The sequence below is a fragment of the Erythrolamprus reginae genome, chromosome 2 (genome assembly GCF_031021105.1).
Source record: "Erythrolamprus reginae isolate rEryReg1 chromosome 2, rEryReg1.hap1, whole genome shotgun sequence".
Classification (NCBI taxonomy): Eukaryota; Metazoa; Chordata; class Lepidosauria; order Squamata; family Dipsadidae; genus Erythrolamprus; species Erythrolamprus reginae.
This window is the reverse complement of record NC_091951.1, coordinates 321,648,631-321,662,456: the sequence shown is the minus strand read 5'-3', so window position 1 is coordinate 321,662,456 and position 13,826 is coordinate 321,648,631. Positions and strand designations below refer to the sequence as shown.

The 13,826-nt window shown below is 43.3% G+C and overlaps 1 protein-coding gene across 1 annotated transcript in view; it reads right to left on the bottom strand.

Moving 5' to 3' along the window:
* Nucleotides 1-13,826, bottom strand: part of DEPDC1B (DEP domain containing 1B) — a 34,405-nt gene that overhangs the window by 2,700 nt on the left and 17,879 nt on the right. The window contains exons 8-10 of the mRNA XM_070743331.1: nucleotides 12,185-12,351; nucleotides 11,283-11,459; nucleotides 1,690-1,875 (exon numbers count right to left, since the gene is read on the bottom strand). Coding sequence (XP_070599432.1) covers nucleotides 1,690-1,875; nucleotides 11,283-11,459; nucleotides 12,185-12,351 — 530 coding nt within the window. The remainder of the gene's footprint in view (nucleotides 1-1,689; nucleotides 1,876-11,282; nucleotides 11,460-12,184; nucleotides 12,352-13,826) is intronic.

The following is a 13,826-nucleotide window of genomic DNA, read 5'->3' as shown; positions in this document are numbered from 1 at the left end:
AGAATATATGGTTGGATGAGGGAGAACTATTTTGAAATTCAATTCAGGATAGATGAACATGCTATTGGTCAATAGAGAATTTGTGGTTAAGCCATTTTCCCTTGAGGTTGCTCTTACATTGAAAGAGCAATTTCATTTCTGAGAAGGCCTACTGAACTCAGCTATCATCGGATTAAAGTGCAAGATGATGACAAGGAATGCATTTGCACCATTATGGTTGATGTGCCAACTTTCACCATTTGTCAGTTGGTAAGATTTAGTAGCAATGATCCATATACCTTGGCTATATTCATTCAGTCCTGAATGCTTCAACATATTTGCTGTTAATAAAAAGGGGCTCAGAATTTACAACTTGCCTTTTCTTTAGAAGCTAATAGCAAAGCAGGTAATGAATTATATTTGCCATCCTCTTCAAACAAACAAACCTTTCATTTATTCTTATTCTTTGTTTACATTGGTTTCATGTCTTGAATTTTATCAGAATATTTAGCATTGACTGTAAACACTGCTAACAGCTTAAGCTTGGTGAAAAGCCAGTGTACAGGTAGTCCTTGACTTACGACCAACATTGAGTCCAAAATCTTTGTTGCTAAGTAAGACATTTGCTAAGTGAGTTTTACTCCAGTTTATGGCCTTTCTTGCCACAATTGTTAAGTGTGAAATTAGTAATATGGTTGTTAAGTGAATCTGGCTTCCCCATTGATTTTGCTTTTCAGAAGGGTGCAAGAGGTGATCATATTAATCCTGGGACACCAGAACATTATAAATATGAGTCAGTTGGCAAGTGTCAATGGTAGTAAGTGTGAAAAACGGTCATATGCCACTTTTTTCAATGCTGTTGTAACTTTTAATGGTCACCAAAAGAACTATTGTAAGTCGAGGATTACTTGTAGACAATCAGTATGTTGAGGACCCTAAGGATGAATCAACTTGTGTGATGGCTCCATTGTTCTTAATATTTCCTCTATTATTTTCTTTTCTGGTTTGGTTCTGCTTTTATAGTGTGTAATGATTTTTCATAATTATTATTTTGAATATGTTTCCTATAATTAATAGTAGAGTAATTATTATTTTATATTGTTATATTTATTGTTTTTTGTTATTGTTGTATGCTGCCCAGAGACACTTTCCATGAAATGGAAACATATACAATTGATAAATAAATAAAAATAATAAATAAATATAAGTCAAAGAACCTAATAAGAATCCATTTTCCAACTCTACAAAAAGGCAATTACAGTGGTAACTCTACTAACGAAATTAATTCGTTCCGTGATCAGGTTCTTAAGTAGAAAACTTTGTAAGAAGGAATTTTTCCCATAGGAATCAATGTAAAAGCAAATAATGTGTGTGATTGGGGAAACCACAGGGAGGATGGAGGCCCTGTTTCCTCCCAGAAGATTCCTAGAGAGGCCCCGCAGAGGCTTCTCCCTGCCTTTTTCGGCCCTATTTCCTCCCAGAAGATTCCTAGAGAGGCCCCACAGAGGCTTCTCCCTGCCTTTTCCAGTTACAGTTTCGGAGGCTCAGGTTTGTAAGTGTAAAATGGTTCTTGAGAAGAAGCAAAAAAATCTTGAACACCTGGTTCTTATCTAGAAAAGTTTGTAAGTAGAGGCGTTCTTAGGTAGAGGTATCACTGTACTTAAAATGTTTCAGCAAAACTGAAGAAAAAAATTCAACAATTTCATTTACCCGTTTTAACCTTTTCTTCTTCTCCTTGATGGACATTTCCATATTCATTGTGATTTCTTCCAACAAATTTGCCAGTGGCCCCTGATGACAATTTGTTTTTTGGTGTTCAAACTCATCAGTGCTGATCTGGTGACAAAATGATGGCACCGGCAAAACAGCATCTATATCCGATTCGGGATATTTTATCTGAATTTTAAACACACACACACAGACAAAAAAAATGCAAAACGTTTAGAATTTGTTTCTGCTTATCTCTATGATTAATACACATTATGAATTGAAGGCAGGTGAAATATACAATCATCGTTTGAAGCAAATTGACCACTGAAAAACACTTTGAGTGGTAAAGCTTTGTTTTGAAATTCATTGCTATAGAAGACATAATGCATTTGACCAAAAGAGAGGAGACAATGTTTATATTTTAATTGTGAAAAGTTATCTTCATTTAGTTATAAAATATTTTTTTTAGAAGAAGGAAGGACGGAAGGAAGGAAGGATGGAGGGTGGGTGGGAGGATCACAAAATATTTGTAGAGACATTTTAATCTGTCAAGGAGCTCATGACTATTAATGATCAGATCATGTTTTCTAACTGACTCTCTTCTAATTGTTAATCTGTAATGTACCTCGTATATAATCTGTAATGTACCTCCTACACACATGCCTGCATAATTAATCAATTATATATGTATATATACTGTATTTTTGGAGTATAAGACACACATTTCTACACCCCCCCCCCCAAAAAAAAGAGGATGGAAATGTCAGTGTATCTTATACACCGAATATAGCCAGAGAATGAACAAATAAGTAAAGATATATAAAGAATATAAATAATGTATATGATAAGAGGTGACATTAATATTATGAGAATTGAAAACTATAGAGGGAATACAGTTTAACTTACAAATATATAAATGGAAATATGACATTAACATAATTTACTGTAAAAAGGATTACAAAGATTCAATGTATTGTTTTGTTTGTATTTTTCCCTCTTTTTTGTTTTATCATTTTGTTTGTTTGTATGGTTTTGTTTAAAGTTTGTATTTTAATGTTTTAAACGTTCTTTCTTAATGTTTATATTCCACAAAAAGTTTTTTAAAATATGTAATGTACCTCCTGCACACATATTGCATAATTAATCAATTATATATGTATCTATACCATATTTTTGGAGTATAAGACACACCTTTTTGCCCCCCCAAAGATGGTGGAAATGTCGGTGCGTCTTATACACCAAATACAGCCATGTTTTGGTCCCCCAAAGCCCCACCACTGCAGCCCTTTTTTACGAAAAATGGACCCATTTTTCACCGAAATGAAGTGCGCAGAGGGTTTGGGAACCTGCAGAGAGCTCCTAAGGGATAGGGTAAGGCAAAAACACCCCCATGTTTACAAAAAAAAAAATGGAGCATTTTTGCTTTCTCCCTGCCCCTAGGACAGTGATGGTGAACCTTTTTTTCCTTGGGTGCCGAAAGAGCGTAAGTGTATGCTATCGCACACACGTGGGTGCCCACATCCATAATTCAATGCCTGGGCAGGGCGAAAATAGCTTCCCCCATCCCCCTGGAGTCCCTCTGGAAGCCAGAAACAGCCTGTTTCCCAACTTCTGGTGTGTCCAACAGGCTCGTGTTTTACCCTCCCCAGGCTCCAAAGGCTTCCCCCAGAGGCTCTCTGGAAGCCAAAAACCAGATAGCCACATATTGGAGCTCAGCCAGGGCAACAGTTTGCGTGCCAGCAGATATAGCTCCGTATGCCACCTGTGGCACCTCTGCCATAGGTTCATCATCACTGCCGTAGGAGCACTCTGCAGGCTTCCTAAACCCTCTCCATGCCCTGTTTTTGAAAAAAAAGAAGGCCGAAAAAATAGGGTGTTTTTGCCTTCCCCCACTCCTTAGGAGTGCTCTGCAGACTTTCCAAACTCTCTACATGCCTTGTTTTTGGAAAAAAGTGGGTGAAAAACTGGCTGGGTTTTTTTTGCAAAAATGGGGGCGTTTATGCCTTTTAATTACCCCATCGACTGGAGGAAAAATTCTGGAAGTTGAGGTCTACTAGTCTTAAAGGTGTCAAGTTTGAAAACCCCTGGGTTAGCGGTGCAAGGGGGTTGAAACTTGGCAAGTTTAACACTTGTGAACTTCAACTACCATGCCTGAGCTAGCATGACTGGACCAGGAATTCTGGGAGTTGCAATCCACAAGTCTTAAAGCTGTCAAGTTTGAAGTTTGTAAAAAGTGTACATGGTTGTAAAAATATGATTGTAAAAACTATACATGGTTGTAAAAAGTATTCTGCTACACTGGTATTTTATTAAATAATATACTGTATTACTACACCATTTGGTTCAGAATTCTTTTTCCTTATTTTCCTCCTCTAAAAACTAGGTATGTCTTATACTCCATTACATCTTATACTCTGAAAAATACAGTATATGTAGTTGCCCATCTTAAAACTTCTGGATGGCTTACAACCAATAAAAAAGTATAAAACCAACAGCAATATCCATCGTGCTATTTCCTTTCAAGGTAAATGTTATGCATAGCACAACAGTAAACCAAACACATTTAAAGGCTTGAGTTAATAAAAATAAAAGGAAACAGAACTAAAACAAGTTTACACCGATACCATTCACTATGTGTTATCACACTTTTCTATTCTTGCTTCCTTCGCATTGAACTTATACATTAATTCCCGTTCTTTAAACTTCTTGGCTATATTTTTTTTTCCTGGATCTCATCCACTTTACCTACCCAGGACTTTGTTGGTCTTTCTCATGCTCTCAGTCCATTCATTCCTTCTTCATGCATTTCACTTTTGCTTTCAGTCCAGACTCATTCTTGATCCTATGTCTTATTTCCCACACATTCTTAAGTACCTGATTCTAATTGCATTTGACTTTTATGGTCCTTTGAGTGTACCTTGTTCACACTTTCATATACAGTGATACCTCATCTTACGAACTTAATTGGTTCCAGGACGAGGTTTGTAAGGTGAAAAGTTTGTAAGACGAAACAATGTTTCCCATAGGAATCAATGGAAAAGCAATTTATGCGTGCAAGCCCAAAACTCACCCCTTTTGCCAGCCGAAGCACCCGTTTTTACATTGCTGGGATTCCCCTGAGGCTCCCCTCCATGGGAAACCCCATCTCCGGACTTCCGTGTTTTTGTGATGCTGCAGGGAAATCCCAGCAGGGGAATCCCAGCAGTGCAAACACGGGTGCTTCGCTGGCAACGGAAGTCCAGAGGTGGGGTTTCCCAGCGAGGGGAACTTCAGCGAAATTGCAGCAGCGCAAAAACACGGAAGTCCTCGAAACCCCACCTCCGGACTTCCGTGTTTTTGCGATGCTGCGATTTTGCTGTGGTTCCCCTCACTGGGAAATCCCACCTCCGGACTTCCGTTGCCAGCGAAGCGACCATTTTTGCGCTGCTGGGATTCCCCTGCAGCATCGCAAAAACACGGAAGTCCAGAGGTGGTGTTTCCCATAGAGGGGAGCCTCAGGGGAATAACAGCAGGGCAAAAACAGACGCTTTGCTGGCAACAGAAGTCCGGAGGCAGGGCATCCCAGTGGTGGCAGCTTGGGTTTGTAAGGTGAAAATAGTTTGGAAGAGGCAAAAAAAATATTAAACCCCAGGTTTGTATCTCGAAAAGTTTGTATGACGAGGGGTTTGTAAGACGAGGTATCTCTGTACCACAATTGGGCGGTAGCACTCTTATAAATATACATTTTATTTCTTGTGACATTCATTTTGCATAATGGACAAGGTAGCATTCGCTATTTTTCCAAGCACCACTTCCTAGTTTTTGATTACTGTCACCTCTTGTTTAATTAGAATTCCAAGAAACATCTTCATAACTGTATTTAGAGCCTCCGTGGTGCAGTGGTTAGAGTGCAGTACTGCAAGCTATTCCTATTGATCGTCAGCTGCCAGCAGTTTGGCAGATCGAATCTCAGTAGGCTCAAGGTTGACTCAGCCTTCCATCCTTCCAAGGTCTAAAAAAATGAGGACCCACATTGTTGGAGGCAATATGCGTACTCTCTGTAAATCGCTTAGAGAGGGCTGTAAAGCACTGTGAAGTGGTATATAAATCTAAATGCTAAATGCTATTGCTATTAATGAGCTCATTGCCCTGATGTTCTTGCATTCGTCCTTGCAACTTTTTATAACTTTTTTCACTAATCACTTATAGCATCCACCTTAATTGCACTCTTGAACACTTCCCTAATAGCTGTATAACACATCTAGAAACATAGAAGCATAGAAGTCTGACGGCAGAAAAAGACCTCCTGGTCCATCTAGTCTGCCCTTATACTATTTTCTGTATTTTATCTTAGGATGGATATATGTTTATCCCAGGCATGTTTAAATTCAGTTACTGTGGATTTATCTACCACGTCTGCTGGAAGTTTGTTCCAAGGATCTACTACTCTTTCAGTAAAATAATATTTTCTCATGTTGCTTTTGATCTTACCCCCAACTAACTTCAGATTGTGTCCCCTTGTTCTTGTGTTCACTTTCCTATTAAAAACACTTCCCTCCTGGACCTTATTTAACCCTTTAACATATTTAAATGTTTCAATCATGTCCCCCCTTTTCCTTCTGTCCTCCAGACTATACAGATTTAGTTCATTAAGTCTTTCCTGATACGTTTTATGCTTACGACCTTCCACCATTCTTGTAGCCCATCTTTGGACCCGTTCAATTTTGTCAATATCTTTTTGTAGGTGAGGTCTCCAGAACTGAACACAGTATTCCAAATGTGGTCTCACCAGCATTCTATATAGCGGGATCATAATCTCCCTCTTCCTGCTTGTTATACCTCTAGCTATGCAGCCAAGCATCCTACTTGCTTTCCCTACCGCCTGACTGCACTGTTCACCCATTTTGAGACTGTCAGAAATCACTACCCCACTATCTATACAATATTCTTCCCAGTATTACCTCATTCCATGTTATCAGAGAGAAGTCATGGCCAGGGGACCTTTGCCCAGCCTAGCTCCTTGCTATAATAACTCATGTCCTGATCATTGCACAATTAAACTACCTCAACGTGTTTCATGTGGCTGCTTTTGAAGATAAGTCATGAGCTGAAATTAATGCAAAACGCGGTGACCAGTTGTTTAGCAAGAAAAACTTGTTCTGGTGGAATTGCTCTTATCTTGAGATCACTGCACTGTTGCTTCCAGATACAAATGCTAACAATTATATATACAATCCATATGGTGTGGGGTGGGATTTATCAAGAAATGTACCCAGTTTATTTAGAGAAGGCCTTTGAAGGTTTTTTCCTTATGTGAGAGGCAAATATACATACACCGCCAGGGCTTCTTAGTGATAGCCTCACACTTTGGAATACATTCCCATGGGAGCTATGTATGATTCTGATCTCGTGTCATTCAGAGTCATCTCTTTTTTTTTGTTTCAACGGTATTTGGCCAATAAAATAATTACGGGTGATCAACGGGTTAATTGATGAAATTCTATTCACTTAGGCTGGGGCTTTTCCATTGAAGTTACTGTGCCTTTTCTCTGGCTAATATTACCTGCTTCATGAGCTCTTGAGACTACTACATTCTTTACAACTGCAGTGGTACCTCTTCTTAAGAACTTAATTCATTCCATGACCAGGTTCTTAAGTACAGTAGAACCCCGACTTACGAGATTAATTGGTGCCGGAAGGAGGCTCGTACGTCGAAAAGCTCGTATGATGAAACATTGTTTCCCATAGGAAACAATGGAAAAGCGATTAATGCGTGCAAGCCCGAGGGCGGCGGCGGCGGTAGCGGCGGCGGCGGCTGCGGGGAGTCCAGCGCTGCCTGAGCTGTGAAGGTAAGGGCCAGGGAAAAGGGAGCCAGGCTGCTTTTTCTTTCCCGGGGGAGCGGGCGGGAAGGGCGAAGCCTCTAGGCTGATCTTTGTGGGTGGAAAGTGTGGGATCAGGCAGGGCGTAAGGCGGAAAGCCTCATTTTTTTGAGGGGAAAAGACATCGGCTGAGGGGTGCCCGGTGCTTCCCGGCGAGGAGGAGGAGGAGTTGGGCTCCGGAGGGGCGCACGGGGAAGGGCTTGAGCCGCCGCCTTCTCCTTTCCTGCTGCTGTTGTTTCTCGCCGCAGCCTCGCGTGCTGCTTATCCCTCGCTGAGGCGAGAGAGCCGTGGGGCAAACAGCCGGCACCGGGCGCAGCCTTTTGCGAGGGAAGCCACCGACGCAGCAGGAAAGGAGAAGGCGGCGGCTCAAGCCCTTCCCCGTGCGCCCCTCCGGAGCCCAGCTCCTCCTCCTCCTCGCCGGGAAGCACCGGGCACCCCTCAGCCGACGTCTTTTCCCCTCAAAAAAATGGGCAGCACTACCGCCGCCGCCGCCGCCGCAGGGAGAGGCGGGCATGTGGGCTGGTGGCATTGGGCTTGGTGGAAAGTCCGGGGGCAGCTCCAACGACTCCCCTCCCGTGGCTGCTGTTGAGGCGGCAGCGGCGTCCGCCTCCGGCGCGCGGCTCTCCATTCTTCTCTTTCCCCCTCTCGGGCTCCAAATGCAGCGGCGGGAAGAGGAAACGAGGCGCAAGGCAGCGCGTCTGCAGGAACGGGTGGTGGGGCGCCGTTGTTGTCCTCACGGCGCAAAGCCACAGTCCCGGATCGCTTGCTTCCCCGGCCAGCAAGCCGGCTGCCTGGGAAAGCGTTTTTCAAATGCGCTGCTTTCCCAGGCAGCCGGCTTGCTGGCCGGGGAAGCAAGCGATCCGGGACTGTGTGGCTTTGCGCCGTGAGGACAACAACGGCGCCCCACCACCCGTTCCTGCAGACGCGCTGCCTTGCGCCTTGTTTCCTCTTCCCGCCGCCGCATTCGGAGCCCGAGAGGGGGAAAGAGAAGAATGGAGAGAGAGCCGCACGCCGTAGGCGGACGCCGCTGCCGCCTCAACAGCAGCCACGGGAAGGGAGTCGCTGGAGCTGCCCCCGGACTTTCCACCAAGCCCAATGCCGCCAGCCCACATGCCCGCCTCTCCCCGCGGCGGCGGCGGCGGTAGTGCTGCCCAGCGCTCTGGCGTTGTCCAGGCTTCTCCCGCCACGCGCAGCCCAGCAGCTCGCTCCGGCTGGCGGCGGCGGAGGAAGGCGAATGCAGCTTAGAAGCTGGGAGGGGGCGAAACGTCTTTGGCCACTTAGCTCTTCCCCCGAAAGGAAAGCGTGGAGGCTGCCTCTCTCCTCCCATATTCCGCCCCCCTCCCAGCTTCCAAGCCGCATTCGACTTCCTTCGCCGTCGCCAGCATCCAGCTCTTCCTCCGCTTCTTGCTTCTCTACAGAATGACAGCCAGGCAGAGCCTGGCGGCAGCGGAGAAACGCGAATGCGGCTTGGAAGCTGGGCGGAATATGGGAGGAGAGAGGCAGCCTCCATGCTTTCCTTTCGGAGGAAGAGCTAAGTGGCCAAAGACGTTCCGCCCCCCTCCCAGCTTCCAAGCCTCCGCTGCCACCAGGCTCCGCCCGGCTGTCATTCTGTAGAGAAGCAAGAAGCGGAGGAAGAGCTGGATGCTGGCGGCGGCGGAGGAAGGCGAATGCAGCTTGGAAGCTGGGAGGGAGGCGGAACGTCTTTGGCCACTTAGCTCTTCCTCCGAAAGGAAAGCGTGGAGGCTGCCTCTCTCCTCCCATATTCCGCCCCCCTCCCAGCTTCCAAGCCGCATTCGCCTTCCTCCGCCGCCACCAGGCTCCGCCCGGCTGTCATTCTGTAGAGAAGCAAGAAGCGGAGGAAGAGCTGGATGCTGGCGGCGGCGGAGGAAGGCGAATGCAGCTTGGAAGCTGGGAGGGGGGCGGAACGTCTTTGGCCACTTAGCTCTTCCTCCGAAAGGAAAGCGTGGAGGCTGCCTCTCTCCTCCCATATTCCGCCCCCCTCCCAGCTTCCAAGCCGCATTCGCCTTCCTCCGCCACCGCCAGCATCCAGCTCTTCCTCCACTTCTTGCTTCTCTACAGAATGACAGCCGGGCGGAGCCTGGCGGCGGCGGAAAAAACGCTCATACCCCGAATTTGGGCTCGTAAGTAGAATCAAAATATCTCTCCCCTCCTAGCTCGCATCTCGAAATGCTCGTATATAGAGCAGCTCGTATGTCGAGGTTCTACTGTAGAAAACTTTGTAAGAAGGAGGAATTTTTCCCATAGGAATCAATGTAAAAGCAAATAGTGCGTGCGATTGGAGAAACCACAGGGAGGGTGGGGGCCTTATTTCTTCCCAGGAGATTCCTAGAGAGGCCCCACGGAGGGTTCTCCCCACTTTTTCCGGCCCTGTTTCCTCCCAGGAAATTCCTAGAGAGGTCCCACAGAGGCTTCCCCCCACCTTTTCCGTCCCTGTTTCCTCCCAGGAGATTCCTAGAGAGACCCCACGGAGGCTTCTCCCTGCCTTTTCTGGTTACAGTTTCAGAGGCTCGGGTTTGTAAGTGGAAAATGGCAAAAAAATCTTGAACACCTGGTTCTTATCTAGAAAAGTTCGTAAGTACAGGCACTACTTAGGTGGAGGTACCACCGTGTTCTTTTTCCAACATACACTTCACTACTGCACTTCATATTTCATGAGGTCACATATATCCCCATTAGCACAATTCCTTACAACTCCTTGGTAATTTGAGTTTATTTTCCGCCACAATCCACTCTTAATTCTACCCCAAAAATGGACTGTTCCAAATTTAGAAAATTCTCATCACCACTGAATCCTTTACTAATCATCTCAATCTTTTGTTACAGTCAATTTTACTCTTAGAACTATATTCATTTCTTAACCATAAGCATCTATGAATAAGTTATTGCTTGCACTGCAAAACTGAAATGAAATTGTTTCCCTTAAACAGATACTCATCAAACTGTCACCTTTCCCTTTCTTGGATTTCTGAATGCCTTGTGTACTCACTCACCCAAACATCTAGGACAGTGATGGCGAACCTTTTTTTCCTTGAATGCCGAAAGAGTGTGCACGTACGCTGTCGTGCAGGTGCGAGTGCCCACATCTATAATTCAATGCCTGGGGAAGGCGAAAACAGCTTCCCCCACCCCCCGGAGGGCCTCTGGAGGTTGGAAATGGCCTGTTTCCCAACTTCTGGTGTGCCCAGTAGGCTCGTGTTTCGCCCTCCCCAAGCTCCAAAGGCTTCCCTGGAGTCAGAGGATGGTAGAAACTACCTCCTCCATCCCTTAGGAGGCTCTCTGGAAGCCAAAAACATGCCCCTAGAGCCTCTGTGCGAGCCAAAAATTAACTGGACAGCACACACATGCATGTTGGAGTTGAGCTAGGGCAATGGTTTGCATGCCAGCAGTGCCATAGGTTTGCTGTCACTGGTCTAGGACAATTATTCATTCATAGTCATTCAGAACATTGCACAATTTACTCAGAACTCATATTAACTCATAACTCTTCTCTTATTACCATCCACTGTAATATTACATATTACTATTACCATCCTGTGATTTCCTACTTCCAAACTCACACATAACAAGGTAATTTACATGAATTCATATAATGTGCTGTCAATTAAAGGAGGGATAGTAGTAATTCTACTGAGAAGACTTTAATCTTCTTATTTAGGCGGGTTTTCAAAAAAAAGTTATATGCAGGAGAATAAAATTCAACCCCATAAGGCTTACCTGGACTCTTTGGAGATGTGCTATGTGTTCCTCAACTGCAGTTTTTAAGGCTGAAGGAACATTTAAAATCTCATGATAATTGTCCATCATGAATGATACCAATTTAACTGCTAAAAGTTCATCCAAGTCTACTTCATCCTTGGAGCAAAGAATGCAGTGAGAAAAGGTTTGAACTATCTGAAACAGAGAAAAGCAAATCAATGAAATCAGGTCTCACAATATATACTGAATGTGTTATTTATTACCCCATAAGTGATGGAAGTTGCTAGTACATCTAGTACTGCAGGTAACGCATTTGAGACAGAGCCTATACTTTCAAGATTCCTCCAAACCCATTGATTTAAGTATTTATAAATTGATCTAATACTGATATTGGAGGCCTGCTATCACACTGATCAATATCAATTCTCGTAGCCCACTGATTCATTTATATACATTCAGATGTTATCAACTTAAGGATAGACACCCCCTACACACACACACACACAAAGAAAATTAACATATTTCCCCTTATATTCAATTCCCTTTCCAAAGCGTTTTGGGGTTTTTATTTTTGCTCTCTTACCGATTAAGATAGGACCATAAATCTTAAAAAAAAAAAATTACAGGCTTGTCACCGAGCAAGCAATACAAAAAAGTTACAAGGACTATGGTGAGAAATAGGTGGGAAGAGCTATAACTGCCGACTTTCATCCTCTTTAGCAGAGAAGTTCAGCCTGGGGATTTAACTTAAAGAGTTATACCAGCAGAAGGAGACAAGAGAATATTGCAAACCACACCCTGAGTTGCATAGATTATTACTATTCCTAGAACAATTCATTATTTTGTAACTAAGTAGAGTCTCCCCCAGAGCAATTCCAAAGTGATTTCATAATGTATTTCTAGTTCCGGCAGTGACACACCATTGCTCTTGTTCCAAGTGTATCTGAAAGAGGTGGAAGATGTTTATTTGATTGAATCTTGGCCATCAGAGTCATCAACAACTGTAGTTTTCGCCGATTTGCTGGTGGCAGAAGAAGACAACAAATCTGCAAGGCTTCAGTAGCTAGCTTCTTTTCCTGCAAGATTCCTGAATCAAAACATGATTTTAAAAGGTTCTTTAGTATTTTTTTTTTTAACAAAACCTTCAATATTGAGTTTCTTTGAAAATGAGAATTTTATCATTCAATTTGTTAATTCATTTTTTTGGCATTCATACAAATCTAATAAATAATAATAATAATTCCAAATGCAAGCTGTAAGGAAAAGGAAGAATGTGTCGGGATCCAACATTAAAATGTTCAAGCTGAGCTGTTTTCATCACCCAAAAACATTTGAGGCATGCCTACTGATCTTTTGCTGGAAATGTTTTTGTTATGCTTACAAAGTAACATTTGTAAGTAATATAACCATAATGCAAAGTAAAATAAATTAAGATTATACCTTCTGATAACCTGAAGAGGAAAAGAATGTAAGCTGTTTTGTCCTCAACTTTTTATGCCAGTTAAGGATTAATTCCAGGGCTCTGAGATTATCCTGTTCCTTTAGACTGGGGTGTCAAACTGGAATGCATTGAAGGATGTGTCAGGATTATATTTGACTTCAGGGGACTAGGGTGGGTGTGGTCAGGATGGGCATAACTAGCTCAATAGTGATGGGGGTCCCTATGGTGGCCAGACCTCTCTGCCAATGAAACGGGCTCCCAGATTCTGGTTTTTTTGCTGTGATGGCCTCTTGCAACCCTCTGTAAGTGAAAACAGAGAACCCCTCTGAGATCCGTTTTCGCTCGCAGAGGTAGGGTGGGCCAGTCCTCTGCTGTTTCCAGGGTAGCCCCATGGGCCAGATCTAAGCATCCTGTGGGCTAGATCCAGCCCCTGAGCCTTGAGTTTGACACTCCTGCTATAGACATTTAGAATAAGTGAGGGGATTGGATATTCATGCTCACAAGTATGGAAATAAAAGGATCATTCAAGCATAGCCTAGCTCTGTTTTTTTAAAAAAGTGCTATTGCTAACATGTTGTAAGCCGCCCTGAGTCTAAGGAGAAGGGCGGCATAAAAATCGAATAAATAAATAAATAATAAATAAATAAATAAATAAATAAATAGTTTGTCCTTGATCATTATCATCTCCAGACTCATTTGGAAGTTCTTCATGCAAACCTTGAAAGCAGAGTAAATTTGACTTCAGTTTATATTCATGAAACACCATAAAATAGAAAAAGATTTATACAAAATATTTTGAGTTTAGAAGTGTTCTATTGCATATTCTCAGCTGGAAACAAAACATGGTCATTTTGAGCAAATCTATCCCAGAAAACAAGCAGTGAAATGGGCTGTTTCAGCTTCAGGCTAGGTAATTTAAAGCGCTGAAAACTTTTACCGAACAGGAACGTTCATTCAGCAAATTTTCTTTTGAGGTTAAACTCCACATAAGGTTTTGTTACAAGGAAATATAGACAAGTCAATAGATCTGAGAGCAGCTAGGGAGGTAGACAGTTATGTTCCATTTTTTAAAAGTTACCTACAGTATTTTATGATTATTCCCAGATTATCCTACTTCGGTA